Source organism: Trichoderma harzianum, assembly GCF_003025095.1.
Source record: "Trichoderma harzianum CBS 226.95 unplaced genomic scaffold M431scaffold_5, whole genome shotgun sequence".
Lineage (NCBI taxonomy): Eukaryota > Fungi > Ascomycota > Sordariomycetes > Hypocreales > Hypocreaceae > Trichoderma > Trichoderma harzianum.
This window is the reverse complement of record NW_020209253.1, coordinates 918,203-939,778: the sequence shown is the minus strand read 5'-3', so window position 1 is coordinate 939,778 and position 21,576 is coordinate 918,203. Positions and strand designations below refer to the sequence as shown.

At 46.3% G+C, this 21,576-nt stretch overlaps 7 protein-coding genes and 1 non-coding gene across 8 annotated transcripts; 5 read left to right on the top strand and 3 right to left on the bottom strand.

The window, feature by feature from the left end:
* The first annotated feature begins 721 nt into the window (after positions 1–721).
* M431DRAFT_507276 (hypothetical protein) lies at positions 722–1,769 on the top strand. Its single transcript, XM_024918943.1, has 2 exons — positions 722–789; positions 836–1,769. Exon 2 carries the CDS (start codon positions 838–840, stop codon positions 1,639–1,641), a length of 804 nt encoding a protein of 267 aa, XP_024775280.1. The 5' UTR covers positions 722–789; positions 836–837; the 3' UTR covers positions 1,642–1,769.
* A 1,193-nt stretch (positions 1,770–2,962) lies between these two features.
* M431DRAFT_68872 (hypothetical protein) lies at positions 2,963–3,703 on the top strand (the record flags this gene model as incomplete). The annotated part of the gene is made up of 1 exon (XM_024921773.1): positions 2,963–3,703. A coding segment is annotated over one exon (741 nt), but the record flags the coding sequence as incomplete, so codon positions are not given.
* A 1,753-nt stretch (positions 3,704–5,456) lies between these two features.
* Positions 5,457–7,887, top strand: M431DRAFT_82932 (hypothetical protein; the record flags this gene model as incomplete). The annotated part of the gene is made up of 5 exons (XM_024923240.1): positions 5,457–5,764; positions 6,387–6,474; positions 6,634–7,183; positions 7,337–7,486; positions 7,556–7,887. Coding segments are annotated over 5 exons (1,428 nt in total), but the record flags the coding sequence as incomplete, so codon positions are not given.
* Positions 7,888–8,486: 599 nt separating this feature from the next.
* On the bottom strand, positions 8,487–9,553 carry M431DRAFT_507275 (hypothetical protein). The gene has a single exon (XM_024918942.1). The coding sequence runs from the start codon at positions 9,546–9,548 to the stop codon at positions 8,589–8,591; it is 960 nt and encodes a 319-aa protein (XP_024775277.1). The 5' UTR covers positions 9,549–9,553; the 3' UTR covers positions 8,487–8,588.
* Positions 9,554–13,601: 4,048 nt separating this feature from the next.
* On the top strand, positions 13,602–13,694 carry M431DRAFT_t88. The gene has a single exon. It is a non-coding gene; the product is annotated as a tRNA-Lys (tRNA).
* A 2,124-nt stretch (positions 13,695–15,818) lies between these two features.
* M431DRAFT_82915 (hypothetical protein) lies at positions 15,819–17,216 on the bottom strand (the record flags this gene model as incomplete). The annotated part of the gene is made up of 2 exons (XM_024923236.1): positions 15,819–16,257; positions 16,333–17,216. 2 exons carry the CDS (start codon positions 17,214–17,216, stop codon positions 15,819–15,821), a joined length of 1,323 nt encoding a protein of 440 aa, XP_024775276.1.
* Positions 17,217–17,741: 525 nt separating this feature from the next.
* Positions 17,742–18,801, top strand: M431DRAFT_507273 (hypothetical protein). The gene has a single exon (XM_024918941.1). It carries the CDS (start codon positions 17,949–17,951, stop codon positions 18,366–18,368), a length of 420 nt encoding a protein of 139 aa, XP_024775275.1. The 5' UTR covers positions 17,742–17,948; the 3' UTR covers positions 18,369–18,801.
* Positions 18,802–19,417: 616 nt separating this feature from the next.
* Positions 19,418–20,053, bottom strand: M431DRAFT_404755 (hypothetical protein). The gene has a single exon (XM_024914895.1). It carries the CDS (start codon positions 19,937–19,939, stop codon positions 19,514–19,516), a length of 426 nt encoding a protein of 141 aa, XP_024775274.1. The 5' UTR covers positions 19,940–20,053; the 3' UTR covers positions 19,418–19,513.
* Between the last annotated feature and the right edge of the window lie 1,523 nt (positions 20,054–21,576).

Sequence of the window (21,576 nt, the reverse complement as noted above, 5' to 3'; positions counted from 1 at the left end):
CACCGCTCGGTGAACGAACTTGTTTGAGGAAGCCAGCTTCAGGGAATCATATTTAAGAGTACTTGCTGAAATGTTCGAGATCATATATGATTGAAGAATGTGTCTGTCGCCTCTCCTACGAGAGAATTCAGAGATAAAACAAGAAGGGGACTAGCTACATATCCAACACTCAAACGGCTACACAAGGTTCAAATGTCAGAATAAAGTATATCTTTGCTACTCTTACTACTTTCTGCTACTATGGACACTCTTTCTAGTAGCTTTTACTAGAACTAGATCTATCTAGTATCTGTTAAATTTTACTATACGGCTTGAAATTCTAGAACATGTTGTCAGATAGTAAACCTTAGGTGCTGAATAGCTACTCCCTTTATTTATCTTAAAACTCCTCTTTTAGAACCAAGTATTTCACTTATGTCAAGTCAAGCAACTGCTTGTCAAATGGAGCTTGCCTTGCCACTGTTTTAATGTGAGTTGAGGCAGTTCCGAAATTGGTGGTGCACTTGCAGCCCACTAGTACAAGCATGGCACAGGCGGGAGACGAATGAATGCGCCTTGCCAGTATTTGCACCAGAGACGCATACCAATCAGCGTTCGTTGCTGAGAACCAACAAGTCATGATCACAGACCGCATATACGACTAAGCACCCATTCCGTTTCACTGAACGCCGTCATCTTTTTGTATCTCGCAAAGCATTTATGCTGGCAACTAGTACCTAACGATTCCTGCAACTACTAACATAGTATCGTTACTTCTGTCTTCAAATAACGCTATGAAGACAGCGTCAAGTAAGTAGGCCGATCCCATGTCAGAAGCGACCTAACGTAGAAGTAGCCATGTCAGCCGATGAGCCATCGATTTCCGGCGAACTTGTTCTGCCTCCCGATAGCTGTATCATCGACGGCAAAGGCGAGTTCGTGGCTTCTGGCGTGACTTCACTCGTGGAGCTCTTCCCAAACGGCGATATTATAAAGACACCTCGGGACAATCCCTTCCGGTATTGCGTCCAAGACCTAAGCACAGAGGCTAGAATCTATCAGATGTTAGGCGAACACCCGCGCCTAGTGAAGATTCGAAATTGGGACTCTACGGAACATACAATGGTAATGGAGTACATGCCACATGGCACGCTGAAGCAGTACATCAAAACCCATTATGAGGATGTTTCACGACCTCTGCAGCTCCAATGGGCTCGACAGGCAGCCGAAGGCCTGCAACTCCTCCATGCATTCGACATTCTTCACTGCGATGTTGGTCCACATAATTTCCTGTTGGACGCATCACTCAATTTAAAGATTGCTGACTTCGGTGGTTCATCGATAAACGGTTCCTATGCCTCGGTCTGCCCTGGATCCCGGTACCGAGCTCCCGATCCGGAGTGGCGCCCAGGCAAGCCTCCAAGCTCAAACGAAGACTTATTTGCTCTTGGCTCTGTATTGTACTTTATATTCACCGGCAAGGTACCATTTAGCGAGCTTGAGGAGGATGAAGTTGCAAGCCAATACAAAGCTGAGGTGTTTCCTGATTTATCAGAGGTGTTGTGCTCTGATATCATCACTCTGTGCTGGCAGCAGCGCGCTGGTTCCGCTCGCCAGATATATGAGACAATTAGCCGACTTTGTGTCACGGGAAATGTATAGCCTTAATGCTGTAACCAAGCCTGCAGTGTATCGTTGATAAAGATTCAAAGTTAGCCAATCACCTTTCATTTATTGGAGCGCCTTATGCCGGTCTATGGCGGATGTTATGTCTTTTCTGGTCAATCGCTCAACTCTTGCTTCAATGCCGTCATATGTATCTTAGTTTTCTGTTCACAAATGTCATATCTGCTATTGGCTTTCCTTAAAATGGCCGTGGGCAAAATCCCAAACGCCATGACAGCTAGTATCAACAAATCTACAGCATTCTCCTTGGAGAAATTCCAAGGTATCTTTTGGGTAAGTCAGAAGATGCAAATCCAGATAGTAGTTCTCTGGATACTTGGCAGGCAACTTACTTTTCACTATACACATAGCCACAAGCCCCAGGAATACAATGAGCATGTGCGGAGAATTTTTTGATACGGAATTACCGACATTTGATACTTCCGATACTTCACTACTGATATGGATAAGATGGATTTAAAAGTGACAAGTACATGCGTGAATTGTTATTTACCGACACTGGGGATTTACCGACACTGGGGATTTACCGACACTGAGGATACTGCAGATCCTTCTTCGCCCTTCGGCCATGAGAACGTTACATAAGTTGGAAGGCCACAAGTGCGCCACATATCATTATAATTCTCCGTTTAATCGTATAGCTGGCCAGTGCAATAATGGGCTTCATTAGTCTTAACTTTAAGACTACACTGGGCTTAAGCCATATACAACATTCTCCAACCGGATTGATCATATGCGGCTGCCGTAGTTCGCTAAGCCCCGTGGGGATTTAGTGACAATCTTGTGGCCTGAATGTTCATGCCTCTTCATGTTTCATGCACATTAGTTGGCAATTCGCTTGATCATTGCCAATCGGTGGACTCCGCCCTTCGATCGCTGGCACTTCTACCGACTAGGATCAAGAATCCCCAAGGCTGAGCATTTAGAGTCTCCGCTGGAAGACTCCGGAGAGGCCAGCCACATATATTATGTAAACTCCAACGACATCGACTCTAAGATACATTAAAGAAAGCCAGAGCTACGCTAATCGGTAGAGCTGAATTGAACAAGAACGGTGCCCAAGCCAGTCTTGCCACATGTCAGTTCCTACATATTGGGGTTCTAGGCCGTTAATTACAGACCACTGCCGTAGTTTCTGTAGACTTTCCCGTTAGGTATTCTTTCATCGCTTTTGCCAACATTTTCATCACTTACGATGCATTTGGACGCCCGATTTCGGGCTGTCTGTGCTTCAGGTTTCTTAATTTTGAGACGATGAACGCACGACGCAGCCCCCGACAACGACAATATGGCCGGGTTTAGTTCCGGCGTAGATCACACATCACTTGTGTTTCAAATCCTCATACCCGTCTTCTTCTCTCTCGCCCTGTACAACGTCATCGAACTTACGTTTCTTATCTTTCATACCTTCAAGCGGCACTCGGGTCTTTATTTTTGGTCATGCGTATTTGCCACTGGGGGTCTTGTCTTTCAGTCTGCTGGTTTCTTCATATTGTATTATGCATCTCCATCGGTGGCATATCTGGCGGTGACGATATCGCTTTTAGGATGGATACCAATGGTGACGGGCCAGTCCTTGGTGCTATGGTCTCGATTACACCTCATTTTACACAACCGACGGCGTCTAAGGATGATCTTATGGATGATTATTATCAACGCCATACTATGGACTGGAGGAATCACTCCAATGATATACGGTTCCGTTGCCAATCCAGAGCTATTCCACACACCTTTTCAAGTCATGGAGAGGATCGAGGTCACCGTTTTCTTTGTCCAGGAACTGATCATATCTGGAGTATATATCTTCGAAACTCTCAAGCTCATGAGAGTACAGCAATCTCTGGGGATCAGTCAATACGGCCGCTCTCTCATGAAACATCTAATTATTGTCAATATTATCATCATCGTCCTCGACGGCACCATTATTGCTCTGGAATATGCAAATCAATGGGAATATCAAACTGCCTATAAGACATTCGCGTATAGCGCGAAACTAAAGCTGGAATTCACGATCCTTAACCGTTTGGTCGACATGACAAAACGAACCAAGGAAGCCCGCGCTCCGCCACAGGAACCAAGTTCAACAACACGAACGATAAGTCAAACCGGATCTTCTATTGCGCAGAAAAGCTTGATCCAAGCCCCAGGCGAAGCGCAGCCGTGTGATGTCTCTTTTCGGGCAACTGCTACGGCAGAGAAGGACGCGCCTTTAGGAGGGGATCGGCCATCTACGCCGGACCAGGGTGTGCTTTGTACCACTGAGGTTGTTGTTCGGCGAGAAGATCGTTGCGCTGGGCCAGACACGTGCACACACGTACAGACTCTTACCCCAGGTGGTTTTAGTCAATAGCACAACTACAGTTAATAATATATTACACGCCTACTTTCAAGTTCTCTCAATTTCCCAAGTCCATATGATATGAGCATTTATTTGCTTGCCCTGTTCCTCCGTGTGATTTCATCCTATAGTTTCTCAATTCTCGACGGTTTAGTAATATGAAACAGCTCAACAACCGCAAGCCACTACAATTCCAGAGTCGTAGCGAGACGCACCTTGTATCTACCAGTTTTTCTGCTTTCTAAATTCTTCTTATATTTTGTATCAGCATTGTGTTGATATCTGGTAGTAAATAAGCTGACTCTTTGATATTATTTTATAGTTTATGATGCGGGAAGCTGGACACTCAACTTGAGTTGTTGGTCATCCTCGCTGAGCAGTGCAATGGCTTACTCAAATTGAGGGTCATGATTTTGTCCCACAGTTTGTTTATTCATGAAGAGCTCAATTTATTCTACCTATTGCTCTTGAACTCTACTCAAGTCACAGCTCAAGTGCCAAGGCTGAGGCTGAGGCTGAAAGCTGAGAATCCGGCGACTTTCTCGGTTACACAAATTCGAGAAAAGCAATGAAGATCATCCATGAAATACGAGTCACGCGGCATCAACAAGCAGGGGTTTCATTAGTGGCCTGGGCCAATAGCAACAATTAGATAGTTGTCATTTCCCCCAGCTGAAAAGTGTCACCTGCAATGAGACAAGGCTGAACGTCCTGTGATACATAGACACGTCTACCGCCCCGAAAATATCGCCATAAGCATGAACGTGGTATGAAATATCGATACACGGCGAAGATACATTCAGCTAATGACTGCGTTCGCTCACACTCGCATGCTAAGCATCAACTACGCGGTATAAATCACCCACTATGGACAGAGCCTCATATACTCAAGGTTTATGCATATTAGAACGATACTAATAGTCATTCAATATTGTTAGCCATTGTTCCTATGAATTTTTTGAGTTTCAATCGCACAAGTATGCCGATTAATATGCGGCGACTTTCTCATTGGAGGTCGGATATGCATGTCTCAGTCCACACCCTGGCGTATTGATCGTCCAACAAGGCGAGATGTGTCTTGGTGTGATACCCTTCGTTCGGTGACTGTGTAAATAAGTTGACACATCGTATAGGTAAATTATGCCAATCCAAGCCACGCCTGAATGATCGGAGAAAATGAGGAGAAGCTACTTGTTGTCAGGTTACAGGGTTTTGGTCGCACTTCAAGTGTCAATGTGCACGATATTGTTTTCTAGTTATAAATACCGAGCGTTTGGCATTGATCAGAATCCAAGCAGATCATCAGCAGTCCTCAGTCATATCTTCTATTAGGAATTACACACTTGTTATCTTTCGATATACATCATTGATACACTTTCTCCCTTTCTCCTTCTAGCTCATCATTTAATCTTTCTCTCCTAGAAGGACTAGCTGAAAGACCAAAACGATTACTTTTAGACCAAATCGTACGCTTCCTGAGGCACCTGGCGTGTTTGTCAACGCCTCAAATGTCAGATCTACCATGGAAATCATCTGGAGCTGTATCGGAATAATTATTCTCTCAACATGGTCTATCCTTAATCCCAACATTCCGCCTGACTTTCGAAAACAGGCCAAATGGCAACTCTATTTACAGAAATTATATTCAATTGCTCGAAAGGCTCTGTGGATGATTGTCATGTTTGTTGCTCCTGAAGCCTTGACTTCTCTATATGCCCACAAGATGTTCAGTGCACATCATAACGATGCAATTCTTAAAGAGTCTTCCTATTTACACCGTAACATATTCCTATTTGAACCGTAATACTCTACATCATAAGCTAAGTTCACCCTTAAATCGCAATTGCCACACCTATATAGCAAAATACAGTGCAACACACTAGGAAAAGATATTTAATAAAATCCTATATAAGTCCAGCAGCTATTAATTAGTTTAATTTGTTTGGATTGCATTTCTAGCCCTTCTAACTTAATGTAAATACTTCTCCTGGGCCGGCGAGTTCATTAAGCTTATCAGCGCCTAGTTAGGTAGCTAGGATAACTTTAATAACTTTCTTAGTCTTGGTCTTAGGGTTAGTCTTAAGTACGGCAGTAATTATTACGGTTAGCTTTACTGTAGAAGAGGCTGTTGTAGATCTTTAGGATTTTTTTTTTGTAGTTTTTGTAGCTTGCGAATTTGTGTGTAACTAAGAGAGATCCTCGTTAACTATGGCGAAGAAATTACGATATTATAGTCCTGTGTAGTGTTATAAAATAGGTAATACGCCAGGGCGTTGTACTATAATTAGGTGTGGCTTCGTAGGAATGATGGTGTGTATGCATTAACTTTAGTACTGGCACGGGCCACTACGGTTTAAAGAGCAATATGTTACGGTGCAAATAGGAAGACTCTTCTTAAAGGCTTAGCATATAGTCAGGAAGTCCCATGGAGCCGCACACATACGCTATTTGCAGATATGGGAGGTTTCGCTGTATAATTCTCAGACAAAGAGTTTCATCCGCCATATAAGGAAGAACCGTCCAAGGAAAACTTATGGAAACGTCTTAAATCCCTATATCAGGAAACCCCCTCCAAACTGAAGTTTCTTGAGAAGTTATTGGAAAAGCTGTTGGAAAAGTTGCGGGAAAAGTTATTGAAACGTCCATTAAAACTTTTCGAAGAATTTAGATCGGAAGTTTCCGAGAGACTGAAAGCAGAAGACATTCTCGAACTATTCAAACGGCCGAACAAAAGAAACCGCAATTTTATTAAACGTTTTGAGCTTAAGCAAAGTTTTTTTTTTGGCTGGTTTGGAGACTTTCTTTGGAAAAGGCACCTCAAACATGAAAAAATCGCCAGTGGCATCAAAGATGAACTGGAAAGGAGCCAGATTACACATGGGAAGCTGCAAACCCTCGCGGCATTGTCTGGGGACATATGGGTGTTAGACTCGGCACAACTCATCGTTGCAGTGAAAGAGGGAATTATCGAGCTCCCTAAAAGTAAATCCGACGCACTGGTCAAGACCTTGGCTATTATGCAAGTTTTATGGCTCACCATCCAGCTTGCTGCCCGGAGATATTATGGTTTGGCCTCTGCACCTTTTGAAATCAGCACAGTTGCCCTGTCGGCTTCTACAATTATTTTATATGTCCTGGAGTGGAACAAGCCAAAAGACGTCAGTGTGCCCATCTACCTTCGTGCAAATAAAGTTCTATCTCCACTAAGAAAGACTACCCCTCAAGAAACAACTACTCCTCAAGAAACGACTATCTCTCAAGAAAAGACTACTCCTCAAAAAAAGACTGTCTCTCAAGAAAAGACTACTCCTCAAGAGACAACTATTTCTCAAGAAAAGACTACTCCTAAAGACCCTTTCGAAGAAGCTTTCAAGAAAGTCTTCGAGGCAGCTCCTTATCCATATCTACGATTTCCCATCATACCAACCAAGCTTTATCATATCCCTAGCTGCGCTTTTCACGTTGCCTATTCAAACGACGATGGTAACGGCAACAATGGCAACAGCAGCAATGGCAGCAACAGTGTTTGGGTGAAAACGGCTATTATTACAGTTGTTTCTATTCTCTCATTTGGGGGCATCCACATCTTTGCATGGAATTTCTTCTTCCCAACTAAAATCGAGCAACAACTATGGAGGGTCTGCTCGGTGGCAGCTACAGTTTTGCCATTACCATACCTTGCCACCCACTATTCCTTTATGAAACACGGAGCAGACGTTGGGAAGACAAGACTACGGCAAATCAGGACAATCCAAGGAGTCTTGGCTCTCTTTTATGTTCTTGCACGGCTGTTTCTTATTATTGAGAGCTTGAGGTCACTTTACTATTTACCACGCTATGCCTTTGAATCTACATGGAGTGTGAATTTCCCACACTGGGGATAAGTAGCAAAATACTGCATAATGGTATATATTCATTCGCCACTGACCGGTTCCGTTTCCACCGTTTGACTCTCAACAATACCCCGCACTCACAGATTTAGCAAAATCTCGTCAATTGTAATCGCATCTGCACGTTGGCGGAGAAGAGCTCGAAACATCTTAGTCAGGCAAGGATTACTGTAGTTGAAAAGCTCCTGAAGAGATAGAATGCACTTATGCACATGAAAGTAGATATATTCATAAGTTACAATATGTAGAAATCCCAGAGTGGTATATCTACTACACACTTAGTTGTGCCATGGATACGCCAGAAGCCTATCCTCTGCAATCACATCTAAAACTCGCGGCTTGTCACAGACTCAGTATCAATTCAATAATTAATTGACTGATTACTTAGACGTCTCATCCAGTCAAGATATCTATCTAGGTGCCAAGTCTACTATCATTTGCATATACGACTCGAGAGTTCGGAAGAGGCACTTTGGTCTCAAATCCTTATTAGATCTTCCATCCTATCCCATCCCATACCCAGCAAATTTGGCATAGATTTCAGGCTTGTAATGAGCGATTACCGTTTCTCACTATCAAGAGTTTCCCATTGTATTCATTTTATATCTAATTTTTAATATATCTATACTAATCCAAATATATAAGACAGGAGCGGAGAAATGCAACACAAAAGCCAGGTTATGGTCTTTGCCATACTACTTATATCCCAGAAGCCTCCTGCCAAAGCCGAAGAGTAAAACGAATTTTCCGATGACGCGGCCAAAGATGAGAGGCAACCCAAACCGATACCAAGTGATCGGCCGCCATAGTTTGGCTTCTGGCAGTATTATCTTGTTGTCTTTCTCTCTCCTCGCCGCTGCGTCTTCCACTGGCTTCCCAATAAACGATTCGATAGCCTCAATCATGATCTTAACAGTCTCCTGCGGTTGGCTCAAAAAAGGCGAATGACTTGTCTGCAGCTCCCTATGCATAACAGATGCACCCATACTCCTCGCCATGCCTACATTCATGCGTTGTACTACCACCGGAAGCCCTTGGTCCTCAATGGTGCCAATATAACAGGAAGGCACATCCCTCCATCCAGCATAAGAGTATTCGCCCCCCTCAAACAACGCCTTGAGGCTCTGTGGAGTGAGCAATGAGACCCAGTACTTTGCCTCATCTTCTGGCACGTCATGATAGAAAAACTTTCGTGGAGAAACAACGATGTCGGCGAATCCAGTCTCTTTATTTACGCGCCACTGGGGGGGAGGATGTCCGAAGAAGGGGTCCATGAAGGCAAGCCCCGTGAAGGTATAGCCGGACGCTATGAGAATAAGGCCAACGACGTAACCGGTAGTTGTACGTTGGGCATTTTTCGCAATCGTTCCTCGGGGTCGGGCAAAGTCTTTGATAGCACTGTTTCCAACCATACCACCGTATGAGTGGGCGACAACTACCACATCGCGCCCACAACTTGTTTCGTCGGAAATTGCTTTGCGTGCGGCGTCAAGGTCGTCTTTGAAGGTCCGGGTTGGATCACCGGTTGTCGAAGGGAGCGTGACAGCGACGCATTTCAGCTTGTACTTCTCTTGTAGGGGTTTGATGATCAAATTGTAGCAAGCAGGCGAATGCCATGCACCAGGAACAAAGACTAGCGTTGGAAAGTTGGACATTTCAGAGCACAACTAATTGCTTGTGACGACTCTTATCCTCAAATAGAAACAAAAGGAAAAAAGAGTTGCAAAACTATGTCAGTCAGTGTGTCTTAGAGCCTGAGGCATATGAGTATACAAAATAATTAATTGCCCCTTGACTCGGTCTTCGGTAGCCAACTAACTGCGTAGCGCAACTAGTTGGCTACCGAAGACCGAGCAAATTGGCGGGCTTACCTGCGTGTGGTTATAACCGACACTCACTACCCACTAATTTGGAAAGCCATAAAACGCTCTAAATGCCTCCCATTGGTGGAGTATCATCTTCTTAAATTAACTAGAGAATTATACGAGCATATTCAGTTCTTGCCCAGGATGATTGAACGATACCACAATTCTACAGATCCTTGAGTAGCTATTCAGCAACATTGAGAAACTGCTTTGTAATCACTGATAAAGGTTGGCCAACGTAGAACCACCCCCTTCAAACTGATTTACAGCGCCCTCCCTGCCAAAGCCAAATTGATGGTACGGAAAATCCCGGCCTACTAAACATTGTATAAGTATTGCTCAAGCCACTGCAGAATTCTTTCATCGGCCGTCGTTTATCTAGTGGACACCCTCTGAATTCTAAGAATATCTTGCGGTATAGGATCCAGCAAACCTGCAGCCGATCAACCGTCTCCCTTCAGCGAAAACACCACCTTGACTGTTCATCCACTCTGCGGTCAAAATGGTATTGTTTCATCTGACGAAATTAAAGCTCTTCGAATCCGTTTTCATACTTTTCCCCGTCTTTTTATAGCTCGGGATCGGGCTGTAACAGCTTACCGATATAGCCCATCTTACCAAAGAGTTACGAAAGAACCGCATAATTGGTGGAAATGGAGATAGTGCAGCATTGCAGATAACGTCACATTCAATGGGGGGGGGCCTTCTAACACATGAATGGACAGTCTTCGCTAAATCAGCATGCCAAGTTAGCTATTCAGCATCCCATATCTTGAATTCGTAGCTACCGAAGTAGTGACAACTGCAGATGTTAGAGGAATAGAGCGACAGTAGCAAAAGAGTCAATAGTAGCATAATGTACTGATAGTAGCGGATACTCAAGGAATCGAGCATCTAGGTACACAAGGATGGTAAATAAAGGTCTTACCTCTGCAGCTCGTCATGGTAACTAAACTCCACATAGCAGCCGGGATGCTGGATAGCCAATTTGGCGGGCTGAAGAGCCACTTCCACTAAGAACAATGACTATGTAGTACCAATAGCTTGCGATGCCCGAGCTCCTGGAACAGAGCCTAGACGAAGGCCAACTTAGCATGGTGTTTGTTTCATATAGTTCTCTCCCTGGCCGCTCGGCTGTGAAGCTGGACGAAAGAATTTTTGGAACTTTGAGACCAATATCTGCTATATGCTCGGCAGGCATCGCAGCCAGGGCAGCAACAACCAGTTCAACTGCCGTGATACTTGGGGGATGTCTAGTGCCCAGACGATGCAGTAAGCTGTATTGGCGGCCGCAGAAGCTCCTGCGATTAAATGAGCAGTATATAAATAGAAGGGTGCCACTAGTTGAGGCTGACTAAAGGAGTAATATAGCGGAAAATACTCGGGACCCAAGAGTAATCAAGAAGTCATCTCGATCCTAGTCTTTGTTTAAGAGTGAAGGGCTCTGTGCAGAAGCTTACATGCGGTTAGCTCGACCCCCGCTTAACGATTCATAGCAGAGCACCCACCAGGGGTGTAAGAAGCAATTTAACCATAAATCAAGCTTCAATCAATTGCTAGCCGCCAGCGGAGACGGAAGCCTGGGGCAACCTCACTTCGTTAGCCAACGGCAGGCGAATCGCTGGTCATGTAGGCGGAGTGGGGAAGATATCAGGCTCGATGAATGAGCTCTTACGGCTTCAGTCCGATGATCATGAGATATGTTGCATCTTGCATCTGCATACTTTTAGTTTTAGCGTGAAACAGCATCACTTGAATGCATTCAGCTTGCTGGTCGAGCAAGTACTGCATTCATTGCTCTCCTGGGTCTTCATACAGTCATTTTTCTTCCCTCCTCGTCCTCCTTTCCCATAGTCTTCTCATATCAATGCATATATTTCATGACCAGGTAACAAAACCACCAGTGGCTTTTCCATAGAGGAATAAAATGAACACTCCACTTCGGAGTGCTTTCCCAATAGACAGTCCAAGCGTGCTACGCTACGCTCTCTTGGGGGCGCTCTCGGCCAAAAATACCAGTCGATGTTCCCAATAAACACCAGATATTCGGTTGTGTGTCCCAATTAGAGAGTTTAATGCGAATTTTTCACGAGGGTGGTTGTTGGGGGAAACGAATTCACATTTACAACTTTCGGCTGCAGTTCAGCCATCGCCCAAGCCTCATCCTCAAGCATTTTGTATGTGAATATGAACAAATAGGTGGTGGTAGGCATGAGACAGCAAATCAGTTTTATTCAGTATTACTTGAACCAGTAATTACACTACGTTCGAGATGAGGCATAGATATTATTCCTTACCGCTCGACTCCTCTATGCTATCTAATTTGTCGTCAAAACAAGTAGACATCTTACAGCAGACAAAACTTATACATTGTCGGTCACAAAGATAACGGAGTCAGCAATTACCCACGTGAATCTCGGCCCTTTGATAACAACCTTCAGTTCACCAAGAGGTTGTGACTCCTTACACTGTATTGACGACGACCTGGTCATGTTGGATGCCTCCTCAGATTACTACTGCCCAGATAATTGGAAGAGAACGAGGTTTCCCATATATACCACGGGATCCTGTTCAGATCGTATCATGTCTCAGTCTAGTTTTATTTCTCTCGTCGAATCGTGCTACACGCCGGGACTGGCAACGTACTTGAACGCGACGGCCGACCAAGACAACAACGGCGCGAGTTTTCAACCTGGTATGTTGTCGCCTAGGCTTATCTATTTTAATTACCAGCCTGGTTTTACAATAACACGCAGCAGCCGCAAGTGTCTAGAACATCTTATACAGAAACTTCCAATTCGTCTTGTCTTACCATAGTTTAGTACTGCTACACCGTCATTTTCTAGTGATCAATTAGCTCATGGCTGGAGTATGAGAGGAGCCTCGTTCTCTGGGACGACTGATGATTCTACCGCTCAAGAGTTTAAGTTATGACAGTCTGACATTTATAATGTTCGCTAATTTTTATATACGTACGAGTTCGTACTCTTGGGTGTATCAGACTCGAGACCGTAGTGGGCGTCGTGCATCAAGAGCGAGCAAATGGATGGTAAAACAGGAGGAGAACATTGTTAATAGCCATGCCGTGTAAAATAAGGGCTTACAAGTCGATATACCATGTTAAAACTCACAAACACTCATAAAGAATACAGAGGACACACGGAAACAGGCTCTTGAATTATACTCCCCATTACATTACGCCACGATATGGGAAGGAGACCGCCAGCCCATATTACCCAGGTCAAGTCCGAAAGCTACCATTTTATCTCTCAGAAGAGAATTACGGTTTAACATGTAAGGCAGTATTGTAGAGCAAGACTATTAGAACAATAAAGTAGAGCTGCTGTCTTCAACTAGCGGCCTTGGGTGAAGCAGTAATGGGTTACCGACCAATGCTGATTTTGCAGTGGCCCAGCGATGTCAATACGTGTAGCTCGAGACTCTCAAGTGGGTTCGATACGCTTCAAACTCTAGACATCTCAAAATGAACCAGAGGAAACAACTTTTTTTTTTTTTTTCGCCAGACGAATGGTCTGCTACTCATCCGAGACGCTACCAAATCGATTCTCATCAAATTTCGACCATAGGTTCCGTCATCTGAAGCGATTAGTAAGTGAGAGCGAAAAAAAGGTCAGCCATATTACAATCATGAAACGCTTCTAAGATGTTTCTAAAATAAACTCATGACCTCGAGAAAGATAAATTGCACCACATGTCCAATCTGGTGTTGAGTTTCCAGCTCCCAGCGTGGCGCACTTCAGCTTTTCCTTATAATGCATATTAATTCACGCTGTTCCCAACGAGCGCTCGAGCTGGATCGGGATCATATGATTTCATACGATTGCCCGGTTAGCTCAATCGGTAGAGCGTGAGACTCTTATGAGCACACGTTCTGATGCAATCTCAAGGTTGCGGGTTCGACCCCCGCATCGGGCTCTTCCTATATACATACCCGAGACATCAAGAGCGCATTTCTTTTTTGCATTTGCATGCACTGCCTTTTACTTCTTTTTATTTTTTCATATTTTTCATCTTTATCCAAAAAGTCTCACTTCTTTGTGTATATGAGTGGAGATATAGTTCCTCTCGTGAACTCTTCCGATGCAGTGGTAACAGAGTGAGAGACTAGCTTCATGTCTACATGAAGAGTGTTGAACCTAGCTTTCGACTATATCCATACTCTCTCAAGTATCACCCTCGAAGCGAGCCGTGACAAGACTATGCTTTAGACGGGAGATTTCAGAACAAGCTCGTGACTTGTTTCTTTTCCTCTGCGCATATCGCGCACATCCAACCGATAACCAACCCATGATCGCTCACTCTCAATCCGATCCCCGGCATTTAGAAACACACTCCAAACCACTTCCCTGTCACATCGTGGCCCTTTTAGCTCCCCAGAGCAATATCGGCAAAAGGCACACAAATCTCTTAGTCAGTGCTACCCAAGTATATCTAAATTTTAATCTTGCCGAGAAAGAATGTAACCATTCCTTCTCCCACGCCACCCATTTCCGTTCGTTTCTCACGAAGCTTATCGATTTTTCCCGGCTTCAAAAAAGAGCATACATAATATGGACAAATGTAATACTCCCCATCCGCATTCTGTTCCCGAAGCAAGCAAGCAAGCAAATAGCTTATTAGCGCCCGGCGGCTCTTCAATCTCTCCGCCATCCTTATTTCATTGCTGTTTTTAAAAAAAAATCAGCTGCGACTCCCCTTGGTGCCAAATTAGACACCCCCCCTTCCTCTTTTTTTTGGGCTCTACTCGGCATTTCCTTGCCGTGGGCTCACACCAGCTTTGGCCTAATGCGGATGGTATCAAATAATCCCAAAATGGGGGGTGACGCGGCCTCTCTTGGAGATAATGAGCATAGTCCACATATTAAACTTCCGCGCAAAAGTAGCACCAGCTGTATTCGTTTCGGTAGTGAGGAATTTCCCCAATTACCTAGGTATCTGTTCTTTGTTCGAGTACGTACAGTGTGTAGTTGATCTGCGACCACTTATGGGGTTTGGAAATGACACCAAACGTTAATTCCACAACTTCTACGGCTCTGTTAGTGTACAACAAGGCGAAAGAAGTAATCCGAATGCGCCGAAATAATAAAAAAAGCATCAATTTAATAATATTGAGGCTATCTTGCTTTAGAAATACCATGACTCCTTTCTTACGAAGTTTTAAAATGTAGTTTTTGGTAGCAATCATTGTGGTACCTAGTCGTAGACTTTTGTCCAACGCACTCAAGACCGTAGTAACTATACTTCGCAGCCGAGTAGCCGTTTACAATTTCAGCCATAAAAGGCAACAGCAAAACCATGCAACAAGGTTAGTTACGGAATAGGGGAATCAGCTTTTTTAGTCCATTGTTATCGGGAACCCAGAAAAAGCGTGGGGAGTGCATGATGCTCGTGGCCGAATGACGGATTACGACATCTGTCGCACCTCTGATATCATACTGTATGACTTCAACTTCCACATCTTTCGTTTCGGGACGAGCTATTCTTAGCAGGTCATTACATACTGTCAAGGTCGAATAGCAGCCAACGGCTAGGTACTCGGCGTTTTGGCAATACCGGCGTTATGTACGATTCTCATACGTACAAGCAAGCACTTAGTTTAGAAGTGACAAGTTGTACCTCACGACACAGATGCTCAATAAACTTAAAGTAAACTTAGAATAGAATGAAATTTCACCATTCAACTAGACTACTTATAAAAATAAGTATAATAAAAAAAGACCAAATCATGTTCGGTCGTTCAAGTCTTTCCTTTTCGCCAAAAAGCCAGAGGTTCCACCGGCTTGTATTCCAGTTCCGACCAAACCAAGCCAACCCAGAGATCCACACAAAGGAAATACGCTCCTATCTGAATTGGAGCGAGTGATATAAGCTTGAAAGCCCAAGAAGTCATTCAGCCAGCTCCTCCAGACGCCAGAACAATGCACCCGATATAAAATACACAAAAAATTCATGACTTGTATAGCCTCCCAAAGCCCTAGACAGTTCTAAATAGAAAAAGAGTCATAAAGAAAGTATGGGAATAGACCAGCTCCGTGCTACTCAGATACAGAACTTGCGATCAAGCATCCTTAGGGCACGAGTATCTTCACTTGCGCCTCCCTTTTCCGCAAGAGCAACGTTTGATGTCCTTGGGCTGCTGTGCGCGCTGCCGTTTGCGCCAGCCTCTGAGTTTGAAGAGGTCGTCGGGTGCAAAAGCACAGACAGGCTAGCCTTGTTGCTGTTCGTGCTGTGGACCTCCAGGTGAGAGCTTTGCGGCGGACTCGAGCTCAGTGTCCGCGTAGGAGGGGTGTGCAGTCCGCTGTGCGCCGGAGCAAGAGGACCATTGGCAATAGCACCCAGAGCTGGAAGAGGCCCTTGGGGCTTCTTGTCGGACATGTTTCGTGAGTCTCCAATAGCAGCTTGCGCGGCAGCCTGCAAGGTCTGTTGGTGAGGAGAATCGTGAATACGGGGCGGCGTCGGTCCCTGTGAATACTGCTGGCTAGGGTACGGAGGTAGTGGAGCAGCAGGCCTTGGGGCGTTTTGCAGAGGCGGCAGGGCAGGGCGCTCGTAAGACGGAGGGCGATCGTAAGGAGCCGGGGCATGTTGGTAGTGATGTGGCGGTGGTGCCGCTGGTGCCGGAGGTGGAGGCGGCGCATACGCATGGTGTGGCGGAGGAGGTCCTTGGGAATGGTATGGAGCCGGGAGATGGTGGCCGGGGGGAGGATGAGAGTAAAGGGCCGGAGCGTAATGGGCATACGGAGGTGTCGCAACTGGCGATGGAGGCCACGCATATCCTGGCTGCGCGTAATGAGTTGCGTATGGCTGGTGAGCAGGGTGAGGAGGGTGATGCTGAGGAGCAATCATGTAGGGCGGCTGCTGCATCGGCGCCCTGGTAAGTGCCGGTGTCTGGTTCGTCTCGCCCATGCTTGACTCAGGATACATGCCCTTGACAGGTACAATTGCTCGCAGATTGGGGTCGGTGGTTGGCTGAGGGAGCTCGGGCTGTCCAGGCTGGGGTCGAGAGTAGTAGGAGATGAGGTGGAGATGCTGGCCAGTCGAAGTTGTTATGCTGAACGACTGCTTCATGAGACCATCTGCCTTGTAACGGTACCCCTCTGGTTCGCCATCGTCGTGATCCTCGTCACTGCCGCGGCCGGATTCTGGTGTCTTGCCATTCCCTCGTCTGCTTCCACCAAAGCCACCGCCTCGCTTGCCCTCCATTTCGCGGTAGGTCAAGAAGCTGCCTGATACTCTGCTAGCGCTCCATGACTTTCCATCAGTCCATCGCCTCATGCCTGCTTCCCGCTCATCCCATACGAAAACTGAACCGGACCGGATGGATTGTCTTTCCTTTTCTGATAGTCGACGCTGAACTCGAGGTAGAAGGCCTAGCCGACAAGCTTCAAACAGCTTGATGGCATCCGCCGGAGTCCGTACGTAGCCATGGTACGTCTCCATCTTCTCCGAAGCCATTGGTTCGGATTTGTACATGTGTAAACGTCCGATGAGGCGGACTAGCTTTATCCCGGATAAGAGAGTTGTAAGAGGGCCGAATCACTCAGACACGGTGGCCTGAAGCGATCTCTCGTCAGCCCGGGAAATGAAGAGATTTTGATATCAAGGGGTGATATCTGCTGTAGAATACAACAGCAAATTGTCGCCAGAAGTGTCGTAGTTGACTAAGCGTTTCAAGTATGTGCTTCAAATACCACTACGGGATAAGGGTTAGTTGATTACGCCAAGAAGGTTTGCAGTTGAGGATACAAGAGCAAGCAATATGGTGCTTTGCAGATGAAAGGGAGGGGTGAGACGGTTGACGCCAAGCTGTCATGCATCAATCTGAGAGGGCCCATCTGCATCATATGTACCCTTTTGACTCAGCTTGAGCTGGCAGGCCCGCAAGACAAAAGTAACACATTGCGTCTGAAGCAGCGGAATGCTTGAATACGCTCAACCTCTTTTCGAATCCAATCGAGCTACCCGTTGGAATACAGTCGCAAATCGACCTCACTCGTCTGATTTGGTGGCGATGCCGCTCGGCGATTTGCAGGACGGAGCACTTGCAACGACCAAAGGATGCATGCGTTTGCGGTTCCATCAAGGCCGAAACTGATGGACAGCTTCCGACATGTGCTGGAGGGTGTTTGTGCGGCCTGAAGTGCATTCCCACAAGGCAGCTTCCCGGGACGCATGCCGAGCTCTGGCGCCCCTCCTCTTATTTTCTGTCTCTCCCTCTCTTTTTTTACTTTTTTTCATTGTTCCCGTCTCTTTTTTTCCCTTCTCACACAGAGCCGTACCAAAGCAGGAGAATGGTTGAGGCGGAAAACACCACAGCACAAAGGGAGCACAGTAACGCCTCAGCATGGGAACACTAGATCCATGCAGGCAGCCTCGGGAAACAAAATCACCAGTGCCATGGAGGCACGCGGATATCGTCGCAAAGGATGGCAAGAAAAGGCAGGAGATGGAAGGACAAGGGAAAACGGCTTACCTGTGGGCGGTGGATATGTATGTACCAGAAGGATAAACAATGTACTCGTAGCCAAGAAAATTCGGAAGAGGCAGCAAGGGGAAGAAGGGAGAAAAGAGGCCGGGCTGCCAGATTTATGAGATTGCCAGTAATCCGAACGGCCGTCGTAGCGGAATCGCAAAAAGAAGAACGAATCTGCACACGGAACAAGGTTAAAACCAACACATATAAGCCACAAAGGTAAAAGGAAGAGGACAAGAAAAGATGGAGGAGGAGAGGGAGAATTAAGGTTGGGCAAGCCAAGTGAACAGGGTGTGGTCATGGATGGATAAATCGGCTCGTTTGACGCAGGGACGTGTGGGGTTTGGCAGCAGGGGGGAGGGGTGCGGTTAGCGGTTCGGTCTCAGGTGAAATGCGCTGAATTTTGGTGAGATTCGGCCGTTTTTAGTGGTGGCTTTTAGCGATGCCCTCCGTAGAGTTATAGCGATTGATGGGTTGAGACTTTTTGGCCACCCAGACGACGGGGCTGAACCGTGCCGGTTGATAGAAACCCGTCTGACTTGCGCCAGGTGGAAGAAGAGATGAGGAAAAGAAGATGCCAAGAGATAAACATAAACGCAAAAAAATAGAGTAAATTTTGAAAGCAAAGAAAGATAGAAAGCAAAAGCCCCAACTTACAAAAAACACACAAGCCGCCTACGTACCCCCTCTCAAAATGCCAAATCAAATCAAATTCAACCGCCAATGATTCGGGATCCCATACGGAACCTCAGTTGCCGTGCTAGCCTCCAGCCTGCGTGCCGAAGCCCCGTTCTGCCTGTTTCGCCCAAAAGCTGTGGCGGCGAGGGTCCGACTTCCGCTATCCAGACCTCTCGCCTGAATGAATCCGCCGGCTCATCTAAAGACCTCGTCCCCGTTTCACAAGGTTTGAGGGCGAAGTTGTACCAAGAAAACAGAAAAGGCCACGCGTTGCGATTCTGTAAACGAAAAGATAAGGGGGGTTTCCTTTCTTTCTACAGGACATGCAGCGGTGGAAAAGTCGGATCAAGCGAGATGGAAACAAACCACCGTCTAATACTCTCTCCACTGTAACTGTACAAGGAACAAGGCAAGGATTTTAAAAAAGAGAGATGGCATCTCATCTCATATCGTGACATTCAAGTCATCCACTTGCAGGCGGATGTCGAAACGGCACCGTAGCCCGTCATGCACAGCCTGGTCATTCGCTAGCCCTGCCATGGAAAAGACGGCATGCCAAAGGAACAAAGGACCAGCGACTAATAGCTCAAGTGGAAGAATAGCCAAGAGGAACCAACACAAAATAAAAATAAAAAAAAGTCCGTGTGGGGTGGACGGAATCGGCGTGGGCGGCCGGGAATAATGCACGGGGTTCAATCGGCCAAGCCAAGAAACCAACCATGGGAAATCCCAACCCTAAAAGGGCACCACAATTTATTTTGCCTGCCTGCTTGCTTCTGCGCAAAAAGTCCGGTCGTCGCGGTGCCGGGTTTCCCAGAGATGATGACTCGTGTCGTCTTTCTTTGCCCCCTCCCGTTTCGTTGGAGAGTTGCCAGAGGCGACTTTTTACTAGTATATCTCTCGACAACGCTTCGGTGTCAATTTCTACCGCCGGGGAGAATAGAGAAACTTCAGCTATTAAACTTACGATGAGTAAGACGCCAGAATTGTAGCCTCTTTTTCTGGGTACCATCCAGCTAAAGATAGAACAGCCAAGAACCAGTACGAGTACGAGTCAAAAGACGGCTACAGATACCTTCTTCTGCATTAGTAGTCCCATCCCATTTCACTTATCCAGCACTAACAGCAAAAAATGGTGCAAAGTCACTCACAATCGCTCACGACGGCCATGACAAAACACGGCGAAAGGGGAGCCCACGAGAAGCGCCGCGCCGCTCCGGGACTGGCTGGTATAATAAGGTCATAGAATTCCTCCTAAGCTTATTTTCAATACTCGCTGACGAAAAGGCTTAGCATGCCACCACTGGCTGCATAGCGTCAATTCTCGACATGGGGGCCCTGTCCATTCTACACCTTTAAACCGAAAATCGTTGTCGCTGCATCCACGCCCCCCCCTTTTTTCCTTGCTCTGCTGTGCCGTTTTGCCCGCTGATCCGCGCGCCTTTTGTTCGCTACTGTTGGGGCTGCTGTAATCAACCTGATCTCTCTTGTCTTGTCTTCCTTCTTGGCCAGTTGATCCCCTAAAGACGAGATTCATGTACTCGTATCTTGCACCCCCTTCCTTGCAGCAACCCCCCCTTAAACCCAACGAACCGCCGAGGGGAGCCCATATTCTGGGTAGGTCGGCACGGGGGCTGTCATGGCCCACGGTTACGTGTTGCGAGGCTTTGACGTTGGTGACCATTCATTCAGTTGGCTGTCCGAACGGAATAGTAATAATAACCACATCAAATGCCCGTATTCGTCATCGATGGCATTCATGTTATTACACGGACATAGCCTTGAAGGATAGGATATGCTGATGTCTGTTTCAGGTTCATTGCAACGACTAGATCCTCCTCCCCAAAAAGTTTCAAGCGATAGTACACGTACCTATATATGAGGTACCTCTGTACATGCTACTGTAAAAGACTACAGGAGTAGCAATCAATGCCTGCACATGGCCAACAAGCATACATAACAAGCATCGGTGTTCCTCTCGGCGATGCTACTGCAAACTATATCAGCGGCTGCTATTGGCAGGTACTTGCGCGGATGTAGCGGCTATCTGGCCTCATTCTTCTTCAAGCGCTAAAAGTCGCGTCTCCTCTCTTCACCCAGCCTGAGTTGCCGTGGCTGCCGTGAGGGGGCTTGCGCAGAAGCTTGATTTGCCCTTGGGATTTGTCGCTTTACACACGGATGTTCATCCTATTTCCCATCCTATTTTGGTGCTATTTTATCCTTCATCCTAGTTTCGCTTGGACGCCCCCCCGCTGATGGGGCTTTTTCCATTTTTTCCATTCCTGATCCCGAGCAATTCTTTCTCTGGCCGGGCCGGAGCCTGAGACGCCGAACTTCCGACAAATGCAGACGTATTCACACCCCCTTTGCGCTGAAAGAAAAGCTTGGTCATGCCGTTTTATCCAAATACGGGGTGCAATGACGAAGCTGGCGTTCGTATACGCATATACGGAGGATAGGAGAGAGAAATCAAGGGAAATAAGAGAGAGAGAAGCCGTTTTTGGTGATAAGACGGCGCAAAAGGGGACGCGGACGCCTCGCCGGGTATAATTTTAGCAGTCGCTGGTGAGAGCCGGTCCTCATGATTCACCGCCACACCTAAGACGGCATCATGAGTTTCTCTCGATGCCGAGTTGAATTCCTCCGAAG